Source organism: Ciona robusta, chromosome 3 (genome assembly GCF_009617815.1).
Source record: "Ciona robusta chromosome 3, ASM961781v2".
Classification (NCBI taxonomy): domain Eukaryota; kingdom Metazoa; phylum Chordata; class Ascidiacea; order Phlebobranchia; family Cionidae; genus Ciona; species Ciona robusta.
In genome coordinates this window covers 2,637,076-2,662,595 of record NC_143237.1, presented here as the reverse complement: position 1 = coordinate 2,662,595, position 25,520 = coordinate 2,637,076, and the positions used below count along the sequence as shown (strand labels likewise).

Here is a 25,520-nt window from a genome sequence, read left to right as displayed (position 1 = left end):
GTTCATGACAAACATAGTAGGCAAGATAGGCAGGCCCACCCTTAAGATTTCTTCTACACTACATTAAAAGTAAACATTAAAACGAAATGTGTTTCATAGGAATTTGCATCAAAGCATTCTTGCGTACCCTGCATTTTTAAAAGTTTGGCGCATATGGTCATTCGACAATCTTTATTTGTTTATTATTAAGAGACAATGAGCGATTGAAAACGTGCATCTGTAATTCTGAATGTTGAGTAGTATGCTTATCTCTTGATATATAAGTTAGTCTTTCGGTGTCGCTCTGGTTAACGCATTTTTTTTAGTTGGAGGACTAAATCTTATGTATACTAAGTTTTGGTTGAGGGATTAAAAAGTAAAATTTAAATTAGGCAGCGTCAGGAGACGAGAATGTCATCCCTAGCCTTGTTAGAATTCAGGTTTAAGTGAGCACCAGTCATTAAATAAAACTGGTAAGAAGCAGAACACGGTGGACATCATGTGTGTGCATTATATCCTAAGGACACCAGACTTAGTGTGCATTATATCCTAAGGACACCAGAAGAGGTAGCTGATTGGTTAGAGTTCTCACTTTAAAATTGTAGAAAACTGGATTAACTTAACTAATTTAATAGGCTCCTACTTTAGTTGTTGTGTGTGCAGAAGTTGCTGTAACCAAGTAGCCCCTTTTAGGTTGTCCAAACAAAGCCTAAACTGTCAGCCATTTATTAAATATAATAAACACAATGTACAATCACCCACAAGTTATATATATGTGTGAAGCAGAATACCTGTGTTGTAACGACTGTCATTGCCTTATTATGCGCGGAGAAATAAGTTTCATTAATTAGGATTTGTCGTTGGTCAATTTCTGGTAATTTCATTAATTTTAAAATAACACAACATATTTTGTGATAAAATTTAATTACTGGAATGAAAAACAGTGTCTCACAGTAACGAGATTTGAAGATTCTAGACTTTGCTACAAACAGCTAGAAAGTATTTACAACTTTTTGCCAAATAAAGCAAGTGGGACAAGGAAAGTATAAAGCTACTCATAAGCATTGGGAGTGCTAGGGTTCGTAAAAAGTTTTCGGACGGTGCACATTTGACTCAAATGTGAAAATTACATCTATTAGTATTATAAAAGCTACTATTGTATTACAATAACAGTGTTAAACTAGGTTTGGTGTAACAGCATATCAATTTGGCTTTAAACACACAAACTTTATAAAGGAATTCAAGTGCTACAAACCGTTGCAGATATTTTTAAGAATTAGTTATTCAACGTTTGTTGTGTAAATTCAAGGGATATTAAAATCTAATAAACTGTGAAATCTAAATTTAGTTTAAAATATTTTTTTTCTAAGTTCAAAAAAGGTAATGAATATAGAAATATCCTAAATGCAGGATTGCCGATTATACGTTTAAATCATAATTTTGTAAAAAAATTTTCTGACCGAATGAGATTGGTATACTTATACCGAATGCTTAAGTTGCATTGGACTCAGTTTTCAGAATAACAACTTCTAATTTAAATTTTAAAACAGAAATCTAGAATATATTATTTCCATGCTGGTTGTTTTGGTTCAATAATATGCCCAGGTTCTTTATTTTCTACAAAATAACAAGTGTAAAGTTAAATAGAATTCGTTTTTTTGTCAGTATTTAAACTATTAAACAGCATCATAATGAAGGCAAAATGAGTGAAGTAGAAAGAATGTCTCAGTTTCAGAAGCAACAACTTGGGTTTTACATTATTCCAAATATTAACAATGATATTGCAACAAACTGTTCATATTAGTTGCTTAAATTTGCTTACTAATATAACCTAATTGCTCCAACCAAGTGGTCCCTTTTGGGTTGTTTAATTTGTCAGCCTTTTAATAAAAACAAAGTTACAATTGTGGCAATTCATAAGTGGGAACGAGGTTTGTGAAACAGAACACCCATGTTATAATGACTGTTGTTGACACGCAAATATAAACAAGTTGTTGTTGACACGCAAATATAAACAAAACATTTATTCAAACAAACCTGTAGGAACAGCTTTCATTGGCCTTCTATCTCCATCATAAAGTTTGGTTGACCCAGTATTTGAATCATACATTAAACTGTTGTAGTAGTTTCCAGAACCACCAACTCGATTCGGAATTCTAGAAATATTTGGGTAAATCATTTTAAAGGCAAGCCTATATGTAATAAATGGTTTGTTTATACTTCTATTCATCAGGTTTATACAGTGATTATGGAGTTTCATTATTCACAGTCTTACAATTCCATTCTTCGTGGATGTACAGCATGGGACCTAAGATTTAGGGTACAGTTAACCCATTACCCTGACATCCACATTGCCACAACCCATTTAATGACTACGAAGTTGGAGCATTGTCTGTGTCATATTTAAGAACGCATACACATTTGAGTACCAAACCTTTCCTTCGCCCCAATTAGAAAAGGGTTTTTGAGTCAGTGCAAACCTTACTAAAAAAATAGAAAAAAGTAAACATACCTTGGGTTTGTGAGGGGTTTTCTCAATGAAATATTTCTATCCCCTAGTCTGGGTCGTTCTGGGGGCCTTGGGGCTGGTGGGGGTCGCATTAACCTTAGTGACTGGGGGTGGTTGGATAAAGGGGGTTTATCGGAGTTTGCATGTGTGTCAGGAAGCTTTCCTATTGGCTGATGATTCTGTATGACTGGATCAGTCTGGTGTGAGACTATGCTGTGAGCCTAAAAAGTAAAAAAAAGCGTTTTTTTTTAAATTAACAACATAACTCATTTTATAAATTTGAATCAATTTGAATGAAAGGCCGGTGATTTTATTTTAGTTGAAATGTGTATCTCTTATCATACGCAATTTCTTGCACTTGTTATTTGTCTGTTCTGTATTTTTTAGCACTTAATCCGGACTTTAATATCATACATACACAGTTACGTACATAATGTTTTCTATTTTCTAAATTGGAAACAGTGCTATAACTGTAAAACCAAACTTAATTAAGTTAAGTATCATTATCCTATTTCCTTTTGTAGTGTAAACCTTTTATACTAAAGTAATATAATTTCCTTATATTTTAAAACATATCCTCACTGGTTTGCTTTCTTTCTGTTGTTTCTTTTTCTTACTTGGTTGTGGACACTTCCATTGTTTGGAAGGTAACTCGCCACATTCAAACAAATCATTTATATCTCGCAATAAACTACGACTTTCCGATTGAACTTCATTTTCCATTCCTGGTAAGACTAACTTTTCATATTTCTAATATTAATTTTTTAGCCTAGTAAACATATTATTAAACAGAAACTTCTAAGCTGTAAAATAGCTGTAAATATTACATTTTCATTCCTGGTTAAATCTAACTTTAATATTCACAATATTTTATAAAAAATCATTTCTTGTTTTTTTTAGCCTAGTAAACATTCTATTAAATAGAAATTTCTAAGCTGTAAGGTGGTTATAAATGTCTTGCCACTAGGGTACCTTCAGCTTAGAGCTCACTGAGGTAACTTTTTTTAGATCAGCTACAGCACATGTATTGGTGATATGAATGATATCCATTTATCATAATAGGTATTTCTGATCGTGTATTTACTATATCCTTTTTTTAGTCTATGTATTAGTGTATTTACATGTGTTTATTTTTAGTGAATGCCTGACTGTATATTTACTATTTTACTTTGTTTATATATTACTATAATTACTCTGTTTTTGCTGATTTCTGGTGTCCCATATCTGCTTTGCATTCTTTCTCATATCAACATTCCCTGAACCTTGAAACCTGCAACCTAGATCTCATGATTTTCTGCATTTACGGTAATGGGTGCTAGTGAAGAGTCCACTTCTACTTTTTGCTAACCATCAATCCCCTTCTACTAACCCCCTATACCTCCTACCTACCAACCCCTAACACTTCCCACCAGCCTAATTTGTAACATACCAGAGGATTCTCCAATAGTGCCATGTTCTAATTCTATCTACAGTTCTGTATTACTACACAATTAAAACTCGTTTAAACATACACCTTACAACCAAATAAACTCTGACAAGGTTCTGTTTTATACACCTCCTGCCAGCTTGTGAGTTACCAAGTATGTTACTTTGTAGGCGATTATTTTTTGTTTTTTTTCATGTGTGGCTGATAATTTGGACAACCCATTAATGACCACTGGGTTGGAGCAATTGCTGTTAAATGTCTTGTCCAAGAACACATACGCCCACAATGGTAACAGCTTTCGGAGTCCTTTTTCCTCAAACCTGTTATCTGTGTAACTATCCCCACAACCTTGAACTAAAGCTTTGATTAGAGTTGTTTTAATCATCTGCTGCCCTGCACTCATGGCTTCTTGCTCTCCTATACCCCATAACTGAAGTACCTGAGATTAAAGTGATATCTGATTGTCAGACTTCATTAAAACTTAGACTTCAATTAGCAAATTGCATACGAAGTCTAACTTTTGGGTGTGGTTATAGGCTTTTGTAAAATTTAAAAACATTTTCTTAATTGTAAAAAAAGTTTTTAAAAGTTGGAACCACTGTTTTAGGGTACAGTTTAAAGTAGCAGCTAAGAATTTATTTTAAGCCCTATACAACAGTTCAGAACACCAATGGAACCAGTCATATATCTCACAGCTGTTGTATGTATACCATAGACTATTAGTTATTACACCAGTGAAATTAGTTCCGTATTCCACAGTTGTTGTATAATTATTGTAGGTTATTACACCAGTGAAATTAGTTCCATATTCCACAGATGTTTTATATATACCATAGTTATCACACCAGTAAAATTAGTTCTATATTTCAAAGTTGTTGAATGTAAACCATAGATTATTACACCAGTTGAATCAGTTGCACAATGTAATGAAAACAGGGCGTGCTTATCAAGTTGGCTCTGTTTACCTGGGCAACCATAGCTTGGTGTTTAGCACGGCTTTGTTGCAACAATTCTTTACTTTGTTGAGCGAGTATATGAGGGTGTTTGGTGAGTATGTTATTTCTATCTTGGCCATCGGATAAGTTGGCCGTGCTCATCGACTTAGTTGGATGAACTGAAAGAAAATTTTATTTAAATACAAGAGTTTCAGATTATATTTCGGCATAATCCCATTCTGTCCTGTCCACCATGGGGGCACAGTGGTTGCCTAAGGCTTGTCGCTACCATTGTGGGTACATGTGTCTTTGGGCAAGACACTTAACAAAAATTGCTCCAACCCAGTGGTCCCTAATGGGTTTTATAAATTCAAAAAAAACAATCACACGTATGTTTTGTTTTATACACTTCGTGTCCACCAACGAGTTACCATGTATGTTACTTTGTAGGGGATTTTTTATTTTTAAATGTATTGCTGACAATGTAATGAACTTAGACAACCCACTGGGTTGGAGAAATTGCTGTTTAGTGTATTTAAAAAGGACACAGACATCCACAATGGTAGCGACAAGCCTTGAACCGGTAACCTTTACTATAAGCTGGTCACTAACATAAAGCTATGCCGCAGGACCAATATGGGACATATCATCAAACCTGAATCATGGTCCCACACACCAGGGTCAACCATGCTTTGTACTGATGGATCTACATGGGCAAGATCCGATAAACTTGATGCTCGTTGGTTGGTTTGTAGTTGACGGTGAAGACTATCGCTGCCTGTGGAGTTTTATGATATGGTTTATGTGCTTCACTGTGTAAAGTACACGTTAAAAACTAGTCTTGAATTAGGATTCAGTGGTTAGGCACTTGCATTGTAATTGAAGGATACTAAGTTCGATGTTACAATATGGTTTATGTGCTTCACTAGGTAAAGTACATGGTAAAAACTAGCATTTAGTCAGGGATAGTGGTCATCTATTGTAATCAAAAGATACTGAGTTCAATGCTCCATACTGGTACTGGTACTAATGTGTATGTAATTGGCAGGACAATAAGTTGATTTTGCTTAAAAGCCAGCGGTCACTAATAGGTTGTAGTACCCTGGGTTTTAGGGTAATAGACTAACTTTGGCCTAAGCCTAAGGTCCTATAGTGTGTCAGCTGTTGGACCTCACCCATGTAGAATATTAGAATTATTGTGTGTCAGTTTAAAAGAGCAAGCCGTGGTTATTGCTCAATATCCAATCATGACGTAGTATGGAGAGAAAAAACGGGGTAAAACATTTTTATACAAAACAAATTTGACTTTTTAACCACTCTTGTTTCCCCTAAATCCCTTAAATCCCTAAAAAAAAGATACAATTTTTTCGAATAGGACAGCGGTTGAAACATTCTTGCTTGCACCATTAGTGTATTGGCTTGTTTTCTAATGAGAAAACTATAACGATATAACAAACTGGGCAAAGTGACTCACTAAGTTGGTGAGGTCGCTTCATATTAGCGAGAGATAATGTTGATAAATGCTGAGTAAGTGAAGTTAATTGAACCGATGACGCGGAATATTGGCGAGCAGCTTGTCGCTCCGACAATCTTTGCAAAGCATCAGCAATTGCTTCTTCATTTACAGCTGTGTTTGTTTTAATTAGGAAATTCAAGTAATATTGCAAAAAATGTATGAAAAAAGTGTATTTATTTAATTAAGGTTATATTGCAAAAATGCGTTTGTTTGAATTAATGTAATTAAAAAAATGACAGTAAAATGGCAAAAAAATTATGAATTCTACGTTTTGCTATCATTGCCAATTCAAGTGTATACGAAAAAACAATTTCTACACAATTTTTTTACATAAAATTTTAGAAGAAACATAAAATTTATTTACATAAAATTTTTCTACTGAAGGTATAAATAACACAGTGCATGAGGTTGTGAAATTAAAAGTAATTATTTTGCATTTACCATTCACAGCACAAACACTCACCAGTCTGATAATGGATGCTGCTTCCAAGCAACCTACTTGCAGCAGACATTGGTCGGTTTGTAGTTGACGGGTTACTGAATAATGAACTTGTACCTAAGGTGGGAATACAGGGGTTATACATTAACTGAAGTATAAATCAAATATATATTTTGAATTATTTTATGTAGGTGAGGTCCTGCAGTGTGACATGTCATGGGATCTGTTTTTTAAGTTAATTATGTTTTTTTGGAAAACAAATGATAAAAATATTTTTTTTAAATGACAGGTCTCACATGTTACACACATAAAGCTGATTTAAATAAAAAAATTCACTTTATAAATCAGCATTGGGCATAGAGCATCTAGGATATACCTTAGTGTTTGTCTTTGATATATGTATTAAACAACTTAAAATTCTAAAATGGTTAGCGCGTCTGCCTCTAACCCGGAGTTAATGAGTTCAAAGCTCAGTCCTAGCATTGTGGGCGTATGTGTCAAAAAAAATGTTACATACATAATACCTAGTAAGGTGACACGAGGTGAATGAAACAGAACACTTGTGTTATTATGACCGTCATTTCATGGCAGGCGAGGATAAAGGAAATTACATTCCTTCGTATCACACACTAAAGATATTTACTTGAAGTGGAAGGTGAGAAGGTTTTAGCGCTTGCTGGTCTCCGTTGGATTGCTTTTGATGTTGGAGGTGTGAGTTTTGAACTGTAGATGTAAGCTGCTTGTTGTATGGAACTCATACCATGGGGGGGTTGGTGGTAAGATGGGATGCGAGATAAAGATGACGAAGAAGAGGATTTGGTCAAACGAAAGGATGTTGGACTTGATGACAGCTGTTGGTCAAAACCTGGAGGTTTTTAGATTTTTATTTTTTTAATTGTTCGAATAATTTACTGTTGTAAGTATTTCTTTTCCAAGGGGTAAATGAGCTGTACTGTATTTTAGCATTTTGCTGTGTGAATGACCCCCTGAAAAACGAAATGTTTGTACACAAACAAATACAGGAATAACTATTTTAAAAAATTATTTAATATCCTACAAGTGTAATATTCCTACATTGTATAATGTAGAACTAATCTTACAAATTATATCTGTGTTTTTTCTAGGTTATGGTTTAATGTGTTGTTTCTTTGCAACAGTATAGGACAGTTTGAACACTGCATGTATGTATGAAAGAGAGTACCCTTGTAAATGAAACAGAACACCCATGTTATAATGACTGTCATTTTGGGTCACGCGAGGATAAAGTAAGTTACATTCATTCGTATTTTCGTATAACAAACTAAAGATATATTTACTTGATTGCACTGCACATGCTTGGATTATTAATTACTTTGTTTGGTAACGTTTTTGTACGTAAAAAGATAAAAACAATTAATTATTGGGTGTTGGTAAAAAACAATTTGTTGGAATCTTACTTTCTTTGTGTTCTTCAGATTGTGAAGAATATGTCCTCACGGTGGCGTAAGGGAGGCGCTCCAAACTTGGAACCCTGGATCGTAGTTGTCGTGGTGTTGCCACTCCCATGGTTACTGGTTGTCGCGGCTCATTGAAGTCATGGCTTGAAGTCACAGCTTTCTCTCCTCTGCCAAGCATTTGTTAATTTAAAAAACTGGAATTCTTTTTTCTTTTATGTAAAAAAAGTAGAAAAAACAATTCCTAAAATAAGAAAGAGGCATAAAGTAAGATTTCTGGTGTAAAAATGATCTCCAAAAAAAGAAGAATTTTGGTGTAAAAAATCAAAAAACAACCAACGAAGTAAAACCTTATAACAAAGATTCTCACACACCTCGTAGCAGCAGATTTTGGTTTGCTTGCTCCTAGAAACACAGAAGCTGATTTATTCTTGTGAGTGTAAGTTGTGAGAACTTCTTCTAATTCCATCTCTGTGGCGCTGCTTACAAACGAACGAAAGTCCAGGTTGGGAATATCGGGAGATTTTCCTGATTGGGGTTTTAATGATGAACCACCATCATTGTCAAGCCTGAAAATATTTGTTTTTTAAAGAGTGATTATTACTAGTTTATTTGTTAGTGCATTGTTATGCTACTGCAAACTTTGGAAACCCTTAGTTCAGTGGTATGGCACTTGTTTTGTAACCAAAGGATACCAGTATATACAGATACTGATAACCTTAGGCAAGATACTTAACAAAATTGCTCTAACCAGTGGTCACTAACGGGTTGTAGCACCCTTGGTGTTGTGGTAATGGGCTAACTTGGCCTAAATCTCAGGTCTCATGGCATGCCACGTTGTGGTACCTCACCCGCTTAGAATATCCTATTAAAAACCTTGAAACAAAATATGACCTAGGGTAAACGGAAGACCAAAAAATAGTTAAAGTCTTACCAGACATATTATAAAAATAGTAGAAATTGCATTTACCAAAAAGGATTAAGTTTTATGGCAATTGATTTTTTGTTAGTTTTATAAATACTGACTTTTTAGAATGAAAGTATTCCTGTTAAGATTGGCACCCACCCTCCTTTGTAAAACCAACTTACCCCAGATGAAACTTATGCTCCATGGTGTCGGTTTCCTTGTTATAAATATGAACAAAGTCCCCGAGTTGCTTCGCTAAGATTCGTTTACGATCAGAGAGAGCAAGACGACGACTAGGAACAACGACTGAGAATGATTGTCGTAAATTTCCTGCTGCTCGCTTTAAGAATCGTAGAACTAACTCCTGTAAGGGTAAACAGGGTTAAAATAGAGGTAGGGACTCATAGACTTATGGCTTGTGATTTTGTTCATATTTTTGTGAATTACCCAGGCACATATATCCGGCGCCAAAGTTTGTTCAGCGCTGTAGCAAAGTGGTTAACGCACTTGCCTTTAACCCAAGTTACGGGTTAACTTATCAGCCAATGAAAAAAATCCTCAAAAAATAATCACCAAATATGTAACATTTATGGTAACTCATAAGCTGGCACGAGGTATATGAAACAGACACCCGAATAATAACAGGTGTTGTTTTTCGGCCTCGCGAAGATAAACCAAGTCCCATTCATTCATTCATACAAGTAATTTTTAAATAATACAATACCATTTGTTCTTCTTGTTTAACAACAGTTTCCGAAGATTCTTGATTATTTCCCTCTGATTCAATCATCAGTCGATGTTGAACTCGAGATAAATAAGCTGAGAATGCTTGTCGTGCTTGGACTTTGCTATAAGGGACAATTGTATTTAATTTTTTTAAAGGTATATTCTATGTATATATATATATATATATATATATATATATACATATCTATCTGATTTTTTGTTGAGGACCTGTGGTTTAGGCCAAATAAAACACCTTACACCAAGACTGCTGGTATGCTGCTCACTCCAATACCAAATCTCACCTCAAATTTCCTCCTGATTTAAGAGATTGCAAGACACTCACGCCTTTCCTGTTTCTTCCATTTATTATCGGCTTTTGGGCGACATTTGCGACTAATTTCTTCTTCGGCTGCGACTTTTTCGAGCTTACAGCGTTTGACTCATTTTCTGACGCTGAATCGGCCGAAGACGTTTCTTGGTCCCCTGATTTCGAATCCGTCATCGATTCCGTGGATTTTGAAGTCACTGAGTTTTGTTCCTGAGATTTTGAGGCAACTGCTGCATCATGAAGTTTCTTCAGTTTAAGCGTGGCACTGCTGGTTTCATTGGAACCACTAGACTTGTACATATACACTCTATGGGTGGGAGCTTGCCGGGATTTTTTGTCGCCACTTTCATCAACAGATTTAACATTGGATGACGATTTTAGACTTTTGTTCGTTGAAGTCTCAGAAGTTTTACTTTTCTCTGCCTTGCTCTCATCTTTTTTATCCCCATCCAATTTATCAACTTCTTTCTGTCTGCTTTTCAAACGGGTCCCACTTTCCGGGGTCCCGGATCTGACTCGAGCCTTTGTGTCCGGAGTTGGGACCCGAGATCTCACTGATGTCTTTGTTTTGCTCCTCACTGGTTTTACATCCACATCTGAGTCCTCTTCTCCTGACGAGGATCGCTGACGCTCAAGACGACCTTGGGTCAGTGGTTTGTTATCGATTCCTGTAAATAAGCAGTCAGTAACAAAAATCAGTTCTTTTCAGTTTTATTTTATTTTATGAAACATACCTACAACTAAAACACATGCAATTTTACACATAGGCTTATTTTATGGTTGAGTTAACAGAACAACATTGGTCTAAATTCCAGATCCCCTTGCATGCCTTTCCGTAGGATTTTATCAACAACTATTTGTTGCTTCCAGGCATATTATTACATGAATGTTCTAGAAATAATTTGTTTTGTTTGTGATCCTAAATGATCTAGAGTTTTTTTCCCTTATAGATTATACAAAAAAAGTGTTACACTCTATATACAAAACTGAAAAAAACATTAACCTACCAACTGGTGTGTCTTTCTGTTTGACCTTCCTGTGTGTTTGAGTCGGTCGTTTCCTCTTATATGATTCCAAGGAGAGAAGTTTCCTCTCATATTGCATTATTCGATCCGTGATAAGATGGCGTCTGCTTTCCAACATCTGGTTGTAAACAAAAGGTTAAGTTTCAACTGCTACGAAACAATAATTGCGAAAGTTATTGTTACGAACGTTAATGTTGCGAAAGTTATTGTTACGAAAATAAGTCAAACTGCGATATATATGGAGCACATTCCTTTAATACATACAAAAATCGCCTGTGTGTTGAGGTAATAGGCCAAATCTTGCCTAAAATAGGCCAAATCTTGCCTAAAAGTTTATGACTGATGCAACTAAGAATTAGTGTTGTATAAGTGTTGATTTGGCTTTAATGTTTATTGCATTGTCAGGACCCAATACATTATATCACATACTATTTATGTAGCGTTAATTTAAAACATCTTGTTAGGCACAAAAAAAAAGTTAAAAAACTTAGAAAAATCTTCAGTTGTTAACTAATTATAAATGGACACTGCCAATATTAAAACTGTAACTAAGACAATGTATAATGGTAATAAAGCAACAAAAATTATAATTATACCTGATTAGCTGTTACACTTCTCATACGGGCTACTGCAGAGGTATAAGCTCCAGTCTTTGCTTTCGCCCTAAAATTTTATTAAAATATTTTTATTACAACTTGTTTATTAGCATTACAAACTGTTTATTTTGCATTGAATACATGTATATAAAATCGAGTTTTTTATAACATTTTCAAGTGATATGCATAGTAATACTGCATAAAAGTCACTAAATTATCCCAGTAATCATAGGATACTGGGTTCGAGTCCCAACACATTGTGCTTTCATGTCAAATTATAAAAATCTAAATAAATTAAAAGGCCAACAAGCGATTGTTTACTTTCATCAAGCCTGAGTATTATTGTTAAAGATCTTTATGTAGTCTAACCAGTTGGAACAAATTTTTAATAATAATGTTTATAATAAATTTTTAAAAGGGCCAAATATTTTGCTCTATTGCTCAAGTCTGATGAGTCCCTTCTATGTATTAAGGTTTTCATAATTATATAGCTTTGAATTACCGATCAGGAAACAACTTCTGTGCCAGCATAAGGTTCATGTTTGATTTATACTCCAAGAATGATCCGTACAACTCCCATGTCTCAGCTGTTGGAAATATACGAACAAAACTTCCTCTTCTTTGGTATTGTTCTTTCACCATCTTTAACACTCTCGCCTCTTCTATAGAAAGTCCTCCTTTAGCTCCAGGAGCTCCATCTTTGGTCCCAGCGGAAGCGGGCCTTTTGTTTTGAACCTGTGTGAGTGAGTTTGTAAGATTTATTTAACCTTGAAATGTGCATAAATTATAATATATAAGGTATATCTTTTAACGTGTCCTCTGGTATAAAAAAACATAGTATATTTCGGACGTTTTGTAATATATAAGGTAAAATCTGGTAAAAAACGAAATGTCAAAAATACACCGTACACCGACAAAACGTCGAAACTACATCACGTTTTTTGTACTAGATGAGGTGTCACAATTATACTTAAAATGATAATTCTCACTAGCAATTTTAAATAATTTGTAAAACCACAGGCTAAATCTACAAAGTGAAGGACAACCACACGTCCACACATGCATACACCAACTACAAGGTTACTAAGTAATATTATTGCACAAACAACACCAAGAAAATAAATACAGCCATAAGTGTGGTATTTTTTTATTTTTTTTTTACAAAATCTGGGTTGACATTGCTAAAATGGGGAACCTCATTGATTAATGTACAAATGCATATACTTTGGCTCTTAAAACATATGGTGTATTCCTGTTTCAGAATTTGGGGTGATATGTCACCCCATGCACTCCTATCGTTACGCTGAAATACACAACATATACGGTTGTTTATTATTTTCGTGATGAGGTTTCACTCAACCACTATATTACACCATTTCAGATGTTAATATTGAATACAAAACTTTAACACTCATCGTACAATGTTAGTGTTGCACACACTCTTACCCCTGGAATTACAGTGTTTCCAGATATTGTTTTCGAAGCAGAATACGGTCGCTTTTAAACAAAAATAAAACTATAAAGAAATCAGTACAAAAATACATCAAATCCTCTAACAGCAAAACATTTATCTATTACACTGACTATTAAATAGGACATTTTAAGTTGTTCCAGTAGGTAAAAGGTCTTTTAAGGCCCATTACAAATTTAACAAAGTAGTAATAAATGAACTATATCACACAAATTTTACACCCAGCTTAGGAGCTCTTACACTTTATAAACAATGTCAGAACTTTGAACAAATCCAAATATGGTATGTATTAATTTACAAAAAAATAATGAAACTTTTTTGCTATAATTCTAATATAAAAAATACAAACTTTAACTCGGAGAAATTCTTGTTTCTTTGCTTTGCTTCTCGTCATTGGATCAACACATAGAAATCCTAAAAGTAAAAAAAATATTTAAATCATTTTGTTACCCTGGTTACTTTAGCCCAGTAACCTTTAAATAATTAAACACAACTTATTTATCCTCGCATGGCCAGCATTATTATAACACAGGTGTTTTGTTCCACCGACCTCGTGCACGCTTACGAGTTTCCATGAATCTAACTTTGTAGGTAATTAATTTTTTTTAAAGGGGGGTATGTGTTTTTATGTATGGCTGACAATTTGGACAACATTGGTGGCCACTGGGTTGGAGAAACTGGCAATTATTTTCTTTCCCAAGAACACATACGTCCACAATGGTAGCAGCAACCACCCACAGGTTACTGCGTTGACTAACTCGCAAATTACTCAAATGTAAACATAAAATCACCTGCCAAGCTAAAGAAGTCAGCCACCATACTGGACTTGATTTTCAGATCCAAAGGCGCATCACTGTAAAATAGAAGATTGAATATTGATATCAACTTAAAGTCCTTTCAAGTTAGTATTTTTTTTGCTTTAGTATTAGCATTCAATTTTACCAAAAACTTACTGAACTATTTTTGGAACAAATTAAAACAAATATTGCCCAATTGTGCTTAGTTTTCATGTAATATTTAAGCAAATTTAATTTCAAATATGGAACATACGCTTATTTTTGCTATGTAATATATTTGTTATTTTAAACATATTTGTCAATAAGTCATTAAAATTAAAAGTCACATTATTGACATTTTTTACATTTTAACATTTTTTAAAACTCAGAAACACAAATTACATGAAGTGTCATTCCAAATAATGGTAATATGATGTGATAAAGTAGATTGTGACATCACAGACAATTCAATAGAACAGAATAATGGTATTAACTCTATCTAGCGTTAGGGATACAATAGTGAAAAGGCTTTGTTAGGGTGTATTAATGTAAAGAATTGTATGCTATGTAAGTGTTAGGCACACATAGCCCCATTTACACTGTCAGCATGGTGATAAGTTGTATAAATACTCAGTTTTGTACCATATGTATAAAGAGTACACCCATTTAAATACTTATGACCAATATTTTAATAAATTTTGCCCCAAATTTTTACAACAAATGTTTTTTGAAATCCATTTAAATGATAAATTTAAAGGTTGTTAAATATGTTTTGGGTTTAATTCCTGATCATAGAAAACTAGTTGTTGTATATTAAGTGTTTTTGTAAAAGCTAATAATATTTATGTATACATAGATGAAAATAATTAAACATAAATGGCTGGTTTGTCTGCTAGGTGTAGTGACCACTTTATTTTTAAATATGTTTTTAACTGTAAGCGTGTTTTAAAAACTGTTGTTTTGTCGCTATATCCTGTTCTAAATATTTCTAAATCTTAGCTACCACAATTGCACAGACAAATAAAGTTATTATTGTTTATATTAATATCAAGAAGTTTGGTACATGAAAACTTCGAGCCTTTATTTAATTTCAAAATATAATATTAGTTTAACTAAAAGCAGTTTAACCAGTAGTTATATTGTTAGCAGGTCAGGAATTCATTGAATGGTAAAGTAGATCGGGTGACTTTAAAACTACAAAGACACAAAACTCAATTAAATAGTTTGAAGAACGCATTGTCCCGAAATTTTCTTTCATCAAAGTGTTGCCCATTATTAAATGCTAACTGTTTTAAGCTCATTTCTTTACCGCACTGAGAAACAATGAAACAAAAGCAAAAGTTTTCAAGTGGGGAATTACAAAGGCTTAATTGGTTGCTTTAAACTTGACAAGACTTAAAGTAATTGATTTTTAGAACAAAGAAATGACATTGTAAGTATAACAGATTAACTCTACAAGACCAAAGCAGGTTTTATTGGTTTGTTTTATCTATAGGTCCAGTAAAACCACTCAAGGCCTGTCTTAAACCAAAATGCTATTAACATTGATAAGTGGTAATTTTCTATACTTCTGTGTTGTGGCACAATATTACAGAAAAAACATTACAATTCTTTTTAAAGCAGCCGCAAAATTTCTGATTTACATATTTTTTTAAAGCAGCCTAAAAATTAAAATTCGATTGTAAAATCAAAAATGTGCGTTTTATTCAGTTGACACAAGCCTCAATTAAAAATATTCCTTTTTTAAATTGAATTTACATAGCAACAGTTAACAAATTTATACTGTACAACTTTGTTCAAAGCACCCATAAAATTTTATAAAATTTATGATTAAGATGTAAAACTAAGAAATTCCCGTGTTTAATCTTTGAACACTAACCTTAATTAAAAAAGCTAATTTTTAAATTTAATTTACAAAGCAACAGTTACCATGCCAGTGAAGGTGAAAGATTGCCTTCCAGAATCCACGGTTTAAGATTCTCATCAATCAAAATGTCAAAGCCATATAACTCTATTGGAAGAACAAATAAAGAAATAAGACAACCTTAACATTGAATGTGGGAACTAATATTAAAATATTGAAGTAGCTCAACTAGTGGACATTGTTATATGTGGGGGTTGGGATATTTACTCAAAGCCATAAACCTAAATAAAGTAAATTTCAATATTATTTAACCTAACCCATGATTTTAAAAAAGGCCTCAGGGTTATAAGTGCAACACAATTTGTTTTGATTTTTTTGACATTTAGAGTTAAATATTTTAACACACTAATGCGGAAGCACTTGGGAAAAAATCTCGGCCATGAAAGATTTAGAAAAACAATATGAAAATAATCTTTACAGAAATTACACGAAATTGCTTTTACAGTAATATCTAAGGAGCAATATAGCAAAAAAACATTTATGAGGCAAAATAGAGTAATGGGCTAACTTTTAAATTTCAGGTTCAATAGCATGATACAATGTAGGACCTCACCTTCATAGAAAAGAGGCAAACTTAATGGGAAGTAATTTTTTTACCATAAATATTATGAAACCTCACCTATACAATTCTCCCGATGTGGTACAAACATCCGACATGCGGTGGCGATAGGGAGCTCAGCAGCGAGAATTGATTTAATAATAACGGCTTCAATCCTCATCATAAGAAGTGAGGTGTCAATACCTTCCTGTTTCAAGTATCGCAACATCGCACTCATGCTCCATTTGTTCCCATAATCCTCCACTTCTGGGTCCTCGCATCTGTGAAGAAGACGTTAAGATCACCTTTTTTTTATTGATAGATTTTATCTTGTTCTGTGTACAACATTTTTAGGATTTTATTTAGAAAAAAAGAAGGTCTTTTGTGTTGAAAATTTTTTTGAAAAAGTTGTTCATGCTATTAATGTTAAGGCTATTGGTCTACTATAGGTTTCAGAACTATTCTATTCTATGTAAATGAGGTTCTTTTTAGAGGACTTTCGCCCATAACCTCAGCACACTGACTGCTTTTAAGTACGAATGAATGAAAGTAACTTATTTATCCTCACGCGATAGGGCAATGGTTGGATTATTTTTTTTTGTATAAAAATAAACAAATAAAATTGTTTTTCTCCGAATTTAATATAGAAAATTTGAACTTTATTTAATAAGTAACAAACCATACCTGACATAATCATGACTCTTTTTATTGATGGAATAATTGGTGAGATGCATCATCTGGTTCTTTAAATGTCGATTCGTCTTTTCATATTTAACTGTGGCAAACCTAAACATAGGAAGAACTTAATAAACAGATACATATGAGCTTGTAATATTCTATACTGTAGCAATAAAAACCTACATTTTTGCAAAACCAGCAAATCAATAGTAAAGCATTGACTACCCAAATACAATTGACTAACTAAATAGCATTCAATGTTTTTAAACGCTTTGTAGGCAAATCAAATGGCAACTCATTTTTTCATCAATCAACTATTTTTTCTATTCCACTTGGATGAAGCTCTATGGCCTATGGTATGGTATGACAAGGCTTCTGATTAAAACCAGAGTTGTCTCATTTCCCCAAACAACTTATTTACCTGGTCAGTCCTTCTTCAAACATATAGATGAGCAATGGGTCATAGGAGGTGATGGCAACGTAAACACGAACATCGAATTTAAACCCGTCAATCAAGAGAGGATTGCTTACGTATTTACAAACCATGATGTTGTCTTCTAGCGGAACTTGGTTTGGCTAAAACATTATTGTTCTAAAGTTAAAAAAACGCTGACTTGAAGTTTGGCAAATTTTTTTATGGACAGGTTGTTTAGAGATATGGATAAGAAAAAAGTTATTTTTCAACACTTTATTCTTTATTGTTTATATATAGATGATCGTTTTTTCATCACGTATAAAATAAAATACAGAAACCCTATAACTATATTCCACAAAAAAAATTTCTAACATTCACTTTATAATCTATATTTTAGAAAAAATTCTTATATTTAAAAAAATGTTTAGTGAAAAATGTTAAGCAAAAGTAACAAACTGACATTATTAATGAGATAAATTCCCCTTCCTCTTGATGAAGCAATTGGTTTAACAATCCAAGATCCTTTCTCTTTCATATAAGTGGCTGAAAGTATATGATGGTAATGGTGGGGTTGAAATAATAAGTGCTATATGGCTATGCCACTAATGGTACACCAGTCATTACTCATTATACCAGAATGTACCACACAGAAAATCTCATTTTTAAAGTCTTTTTTGTGCAATTGTTTCAATGAGGTCAACCAAGAACTACACACAAGTGCAAATTACAATTTATGCCCCACAATTAAAGATTTTATGAAATTTAGTTTTACTAGAGACACAAACAGTCATGAAATGTGTCTACACATAAAACCTGCATAAAAATTAACAAAACAATTTTACACCAATTATTTCACATAGGTTTCAAGCGATTTCTAAGAAAAATATCAGTAAAAAAATATTCTGTTTACAACTAAACAATTAACACAAAAACTATAATAGAAACGCTTGTTGAAGGTCGTGTACAAAACAAACACAACAATGAGCAGGTTAAAGATCATTGTGTTCTCATTGTGAGGTGAAAACAGATTATTGTTCTGTCACAGATTGAATGTAACCATAAAAGATTGTAGTAGCCTACCCATTACAATGTGGATAAAGACTTGGGATGTAAAAAATAATTCATTATCATATAGTCATTTACTTTGATGACATGTAATGTGAGAGGACTTTACAGGCTCGGCTGTGTATATCAGCTACACTGGAGTGTCTGCATTTAGCATTTGGCCTAGTTTAACATATAAGAAAATCAAATATAACGAATACATATAATTTTTTAGCAGCTCATTTGGTATAAAACATTGTGTATTTCAACATTTCACATTCCCTAATAAAGTCTTGCAGGATGGTAGACGAAGCGTCAAAAATACACAATGTTTTATACCAGATAAGCCGCTAAAAATTTATTTACATTATGCCTGATGGCAGAAGTAACAGAATATAACCAATAAAGTTGGCAATGTATCTGCTTTGTTTGCATATTATTTAACTAATTAGATAACATACTAGAATATATAACAGAGTAGATGTTTCTGTGTTAAAACACAATATGATAAATCTATGTCTTTTGGGGAAAAAAGTGGGTTTAAACACCAGAACACAACACACATAATACCAACTATTCAATCACCTTATATAATAATTAGTGGTAAGGTGGGACCAGGACACCTTTAGCAAATATTATCAAAATATCCTGATCCTGTTTTAAACAATTAACAATGGCCTATAGAAGTCGTTGGGATACTGTTTTTTATTTCTTTAAATTTTCTTTGTTTACTACCAAATGGGACAAGAAAATGGAATAAAAAGGTGACCCATCTTCCCCACCCTACTTTACAATAAAAATACTAAGTATAAATAATAAAAATACTCACAGCAAAACTCCTGGTATTCTGAAGGCATCAAATAACTTTGTGGAATAAAATCAAAATGTTTGAATCCTTTTGTATGAGCCATACGCTCAATATTCTTGTACAACCGATCTTTGCGTGTTATCTCATATGATCTGAAATAATTTAGTATTAATTTAACAGAATTAAATTGATCAACACAGTAAACACCACTGTATGGTAATGAACCAAAAACTGAGTGTTATGGCATATGACAATTTTTGTGCATTTTTTTAATCACAGATACACCAAATATAGATGAAACAATATATTAATGTGAAGCAGAGTATTTTGCAATGGCAATGGGCCATGGGCATAGGCAGAGAACTTTAAAAAAAGATTATTGTAAAACATTTGGCCCATTATACTAAAAGCTGTGACTTTTTATTTCCGTTTTTTTTGTTTAACCGCTCTTTCTACTGGCCGTTTTACTCTGTATGGTTTAATTTTTTATTTACGTTCGCAACATAAAGTTGCAGTTAACTAAAACACATTTTTGTGCAAAATAAATATAATTTGGGTTCTAAATGAACCAATGCTGTACAATACAAATATATAGTTGTTAAAAACTTTATACTTCTAACTGCAGTTTAAAAACATTCTAACCTTGGAAAATGGTTAACTTTTTGAAAATCTTGTAAACTTCTCAGTGAGAATGGTTTAAGGTGCGCACCTGTCCACATTAAGTTGAAATCAGCACTGTTTGGGTGAACCTGCAATTTAAAAAGGATTAAAATGAATGAATGTAACTTGCTTTATCCTGGTGTCCGAAAACGACACTCGTTATAACAGGGGTGTTTTGTTTCATACGCCTTGTGCCAGCTTACGAGTTACCACAAATGTAACTTTCTGGGTTATTGTTTTTTTTAGATTATTTTTATGTATGGCTGACAATTTGGGACAACCCATTAGTGATCACTGGGTTGGAGCAATTGTTTTGGCCTTAAACTCATAGCCTTAAACTCATAACCTCTTAGTTAGAGGCGTGCACACTAACCAAATGTGCTATGCCGCCACATAAATAGGCATTGCCATGACTTAAATATTAAACCTTAAGAAACTACGATTTCATAAATGAATAATTATGGTTACCTCATGAAATCCATATGCTGATAAAACAGATCGCACAAGTTTGCTCTCAGTTTTCACCATCTTGTACGCCAGGTGGTATTTCTCTGCATGAAATAACTTGGTAACACAAAGGTGTTTTAGTTTTAAGGGTCAAAGCAAGACAGATATTGAAAAATCCTACATTACGTAATGTGTTGTTTAAACAGACCCAGACTAATGGCTACATATACAAGCCTCAACCACTTTGAAATCAGAGAAGGCAGAGGTAGTTAGTTGCACAATTCTGTGAACCAAATCTCACTCAGTGGTTCTAATGTGAACTAATAAATGCAGTGCAAATTTAACCTCAGGGTTGCCTGCTTACTGTTTAAGGCAGCATTGATACCTGTGACTACACTTTTATGAACAAACAGCATTATTACCTCCAATGCTTTTAAGCTTCTTGTCCCTATTAATCAGCGACTCTGGTCGAAACATAATCAACGGACATCTCTTTGACCCACTGCTTGTTGTTGTCCATAGCAATGATGAATTTTCCCTGAAATAATAGGAAATGTAAATACAAGAAAAATAAACAAAACCCCTGAATGATCAGCACATGTATTCAGTACATGTAACATGCAACGTGGCGCCAAACCAGGGTGGGCAAGAATGGAAGGGTGGGCAAGCTTACCCTGGACTTTTTCGCATACAATAAACATTAGAACCAAAAAATTAGATTTGTTTTTATAGAAAGCGTGTCTAACCACCTCTGCCTTCCATGTGTCTTATAAAGTTCTGCACCTATGTGCAGGTTAAATTATAATGGTTTTAAATCTCACGTTATTTTTTGATTATCCTCATTTTCTTCTTCTTCATCCTCCTCGGATGTGGATGGAGTGATCGACCCCGAATAATCCGATGTCACTTCAGATGTACCAGGCATATTTACTGACTTAAAAAAACAAATCAACTACTATCCACTGTGGTATAAAGTTATAAACAAGACTTTGAAACACTTTTAATCTTCATGAAATGAATCTATAAATACATGTTTGACTGCTACAAAGATACACTTTTCCTCAGCACTGCTCTATAGTGTGGGTATGTTCGATACGGGTACACAATAACAGATGTAGTGTCTTGGTTAATGTTCAATTTGATTATTGTTTGAACTTGCCGGACTGGAAGCTGCTGTAGCAACGGTAGTGTTGCCATCTTAAACAAAACTATAACTCATCGTTTTGTGTTGTCCATCCGAGTGACATTGTGGGTAATTTAAATTTGAAAAAACGTATCAATATTGTCGTAATATCAAAGATTTTAAGAACTTGACAAAATTGATACCATTCTACATTAAAAACTGCTTTTAAAGTTCTAGAAAAGGCGCAAAGTCTATATTCCATTATTTTTGCGCTTTTTTCAAGTTTAAGCTTTTATTAGATTATTTCTGCATATTTTATTGGCATTTATCTAATATAAATACTATAACTAACACTATTTGCATGTCAAAACCACCTTAGCTTATACAGTTTAGATTGGAATCGTCAGACGTCACGTTTTAACTACAACGGAAACACTGCGATAAATTAAACGTGCATCACTGCAGATACTAAAATCTGATTGGCTGTTGAAATCTTATGCGCCACGTTACTATGAAATTTTCTGGTCAGTTTGCTAAATGTCAGTTAACGTTTTGTACTATTTAGACGTTGACATAGTTGTAAAAACTGTTTAAGTATTTAAATTATCAAATATATGTAACTTTTTATCTTTTTTGTGATAAATCGTTTTTCTCCAGGTTGTAAAATTTGAATTAAACGTAAATAAACTTATTTTTATATGTTCATGTATTTAATACTTGTGTATACTTCTAAACGATTTATTATTTATAATTTAGCAGTACCCAATAGTCACTATGAATTTGTACATACTGTTTGGCACCTTGCTTCTCATAAAGGGGGCTTATTCAATTTATTTTGAATTGCCAATGGACACCGAGAAATGTTTACGAGAAGAAATACACAAAGATGTTTTGGTCACTGGTGACTATGACGTCAGCACTCAACCATCGGTTAAAGTTAGTTTGAAGGTAAATACGTTGCATCTTTATCTTAGAACTTCGAAGTAGCACATTTATGTGGTTCATTAAATGTCTTAAATTTACAAACTTAAGTTATTTCTATTTAAATAAGAGACTGACGCGAAATATATCCCTTATATTATACTGTTGGTTGGACTTAATTTTTGTCTGTTACATATTTTATAGCGCTGGATCCTGACAAAATTAAACCTATTCACTTTCCTCACAGAAAGCTTTATTATAGGTCTATTAATGTATAAAAATGTACGAAACCAAACCCAAAATAATGTTTCGCTAACTAATGTAAAAACACCAAGCCCGTATTCGATTGTACAGTATTGGATGAAAAAACAAAAAAAAAATTGTGCAAATAAAAGAAAACACAACGCATCTTTTTTAAATTCCCTTTATTTATATTTCTGTTCGTTGTGATAAATTCGTTGGCACGTAATGAATCATAGCATCCGCCAATTATCCAGTGGCCAATGTTTCTGATTTAATAATTTATAGCAAGAATTGTAAAACTTTTAAAAATTGAATGCATTTCTGTGTGCTTTTCCATTTGATAACAACATAGCTTTAAAGTTTACTTGTTAGGCCTAACTTTGCCTGAGTGTTTGATGAACATAAACTTTTATGACTCCAGCCTATCACTACGAACATGCGTGAAAAACAATCATTTCATTTTTTTCAAATATAAATCAAAAAGAACAAACAATAATCATTAATCACTTCTTATATTTCACAGGTAACAGATACAAACGGTCACATATTGTACCAGAAAGATGAAGCAACTCAGGGTAAATTTGCGTTCACCACAGATGATTATGACATGTTCCAAATTTGCTTCACCAGCAAAGCTGATTTCAAAGGTTAATTAACACAGATTTATTTTAGTTTTGTGTGTGATGACTTTGGGTTTATCTTATTTTTCAGTGTATTATCTCATTGTTTAAAACTTTTATTGCTAAGTTGCTGAGGCTACTAAACAGGCAATAATGACATAAAAAGCAAGTACATTTTGTGACGTACTTCATGGAAACTAAAGGGGCAGCCATTTGCAAATTTGTAAATAAAGTTTATGTTACCCTATTTAGTAATTTTGGATTTTCTACCGCCAAGTAGGTTGTACTTAGTAGAAGTTTGTTTGTGCCACAAGCACTTTACCATAAGTATTTTGATATAATAGTATGAATAATTATATAACCAACAATTATTTCCTGCAGGTAAAATGCCACCACAAGAAGTTAAATTGCTGCTAAAACGTGGAGTTGAAGCAAAGAATTATGATGAGGTAAGACAAGGAACAGATGCATCTGATTAGGAAGGAAGTAATACTTAACTCCTAATCCACAAGCAAGATATTATCTAATCTTGTGGAAAGGCTAAAGTTTTTTTCTATGAAAAAAAATAATATTATAAGATAATTAAGTATTTAACAATAGTAGACAATTATAGATAGAGTTATAAGAAAAGTTTTATTGAAGTCAATTTTCCTATGAATATTATTAAATGTTTTTGAATCCTGGTTCTGTTTTCTTGCAGTGGCCACAAATACATTTTATCATTTTGTTAAAAAACTCTTTACTGTAAATTTAGATTTTATCATTTTTGCAGTTTCTTTTGTAAAATATCTATTAAGTTGTTAATTGAATAATTTGGTTAGATGAAGTCATGCTTACAGTCTAATACGTTCATTATTATAATCATGTTTTTCTTTAAGGGTATCTTACCATAACCTAGATACTGTTAGTGTTTAGTTATTTGAACCTGAGGTGTAAAATTTAGTGTGTAAAAAGTGTAAAATTTAAGCACCAATTAAATAATTGAATAAATGTTTCTTGCTTTATCCTTGCATGGCTGAAAAAACAACAGTCTTTATAACACTGGTATTCATGTACCGCTTACGAGTTTATCATGTATGTTATTTTGTGTGGGATTATTTGTTTGCATTTTACATTTTGATGTACAACTTATAGCTTGCTAAAACTGAGAAACTGAAGCCACTTGAAGTTGAATTACGAAGGTTGGAAGATTTATCGGAATCAATCGTGCAAGCGTTCGCTTACATGAAGAAACGTGAAGAAGAGATGAGAAATACAAACGGTAACTTTAATTTATACTTGTCTTACTTTCAAATAAATATCAGGAATGTAAATTTATTTCTATAAATTTTACAAAAATGTTTTTTTTATTCACTGGGAAACTATGGGTGTTCTCATTATTAGTTGGTGTGTGAGTTCACTGAGTTGGCATAGTTTAATAAATTCATAATGCCAGCCTCGTTGAAAAATTTACATTAAGCTACATTTCTCACCTACAGAATCAACGAACTCCCGAGTTCTTTACTTCAGCATGTTTTCAATGCTTTGCTTGATTGGATTGGCCACTTGGCAAGTCCTTTACCTCAGAAAGTTCTTCAAGTCAAAGAAGCTCATTGAATAAATCAATTTCTTCCAATTTTAACCGTTATTGTGCACGGGAATCTGGTGTTGCACGTACACCAAAGCTTTAACGGTGGTTAGGTATACGATTAATGCATTTTCGCTGGAAAAATATTTATTTTGCAGCACTGTAAACAACACTGCTCCTACAGTTTTTTTTAAATTGCAAAAATACCACTTTTTAAATTGCAAAAAAACACCACCTTTTAAATTGCAAAAAAACACTAAAATTTTTTGAAAATATCTCAAAATAGTTCTGCCGTACAAAGCAAATACCGGAATTTTCATTTATTTTTTTCCTGTATATTTATGTTGTTTAATTTTGGCAAACGGGAATTTAGTTGTGCAGTAATTTTGTTCACTGAACTTTAAATATTTTTGTAGATTTGTGTTTTACGTGGTATAGGAAATAATAACAAGAAAAAAGAACAATT

At 33.1% G+C, this 25,520-nt stretch overlaps 2 protein-coding genes across 5 annotated transcripts; one reads left to right on the top strand and one right to left on the bottom strand.

Moving 5' to 3' along the window:
• Nucleotides 1–886: 886 nt before the first annotated feature.
• Nucleotides 887–21,836, bottom strand: LOC149737662 (tubulin polyglutamylase TTLL5-like). Of its 4 annotated transcripts, XM_089873535.1 has the most exons (32): nucleotides 21,402–21,835; nucleotides 21,003–21,118; nucleotides 20,602–20,684; nucleotides 20,116–20,222; nucleotides 19,495–19,625; nucleotides 18,082–18,164; nucleotides 17,628–17,782; nucleotides 17,213–17,314; nucleotides 16,610–16,809; nucleotides 15,996–16,077; nucleotides 14,082–14,143; nucleotides 13,640–13,704; nucleotides 13,266–13,316; nucleotides 12,322–12,554; nucleotides 11,820–11,886; nucleotides 11,206–11,341; nucleotides 10,173–10,866; nucleotides 9,869–9,992; nucleotides 9,327–9,508; nucleotides 8,612–8,806; nucleotides 8,241–8,407; nucleotides 7,448–7,669; nucleotides 6,829–6,921; nucleotides 6,324–6,476; nucleotides 5,505–5,627; nucleotides 4,880–5,028; nucleotides 4,235–4,353; nucleotides 3,682–3,758; nucleotides 3,071–3,213; nucleotides 2,492–2,709; nucleotides 2,017–2,135; nucleotides 887–1,596 (listed from the first exon to the last, which is right to left on the bottom strand). In XM_089873535.1, the coding sequence occupies exons 1-32, from the start codon at nucleotides 21,503–21,505 to the stop codon at nucleotides 1,544–1,546; spliced, it is 4,608 nt and encodes a 1,535-aa protein (XP_089729661.1). In that variant the 5' UTR covers nucleotides 21,506–21,835; the 3' UTR covers nucleotides 887–1,543. The 4 variants fall into 4 exon arrangements, with proteins under 4 accessions (XP_089729661.1, XP_089729663.1, XP_089729662.1 ...); XM_089873537.1 differs by lacking the exon at nucleotides 6,324–6,476 and having other exon boundaries at nucleotides 21,402–21,836; XM_089873536.1 differs by lacking the exon at nucleotides 13,266–13,316.
• A 596-nt stretch (nucleotides 21,837–22,432) lies between these two features.
• On the top strand, nucleotides 22,433–25,518 carry LOC149737661 (transmembrane emp24 domain-containing protein 10-like). Its single transcript, XM_089873574.1, has 5 exons — nucleotides 22,433–22,651; nucleotides 23,391–23,514; nucleotides 23,869–23,936; nucleotides 24,622–24,748; nucleotides 24,966–25,518. The coding sequence occupies exons 1-5, from the start codon at nucleotides 22,478–22,480 to the stop codon at nucleotides 25,085–25,087; spliced, it is 615 nt and encodes a 204-aa protein (XP_089729700.1). The 5' UTR covers nucleotides 22,433–22,477; the 3' UTR covers nucleotides 25,088–25,518.
• The last annotated feature ends 2 nt before the right edge of the window (nucleotides 25,519–25,520 follow it).

Coding starts and splice junctions, on each gene's coding strand:
- LOC149737662 (XM_089873535.1), bottom strand. CDS start 21,505: ATGCCTGGTACATCTGAAGTGACATCGGATTATTCGGGGTCGATCACT. Junction 9,509..9,868: donor TTAAACAAGAAGAACAAATG/GTATTGTATTAT, acceptor TTACCCTTACAG/GAGTTAGTTCTACGATTCTT. Junction 6,477..6,828: donor CAGCATCCATTATCAGACTG/GTGAGTGTTTGT, acceptor AAACAAACACAG/CTGTAAATGAAGAAGCAATT.
- LOC149737661 (XM_089873574.1), top strand. CDS start 22,478: ATGAATTTGTACATACTGTTTGGCACCTTGCTTCTCATAAAGGGGGCT. Junction 22,652..23,390: donor CGGTTAAAGTTAGTTTGAAG/GTAAATACGTTG, acceptor TATATTTCACAG/GTAACAGATACAAACGGTCA. Junction 23,515..23,868: donor CAGCAAAGCTGATTTCAAAG/GTTAATTAACAC, acceptor TATTTCCTGCAG/GTAAAATGCCACCACAAGAA.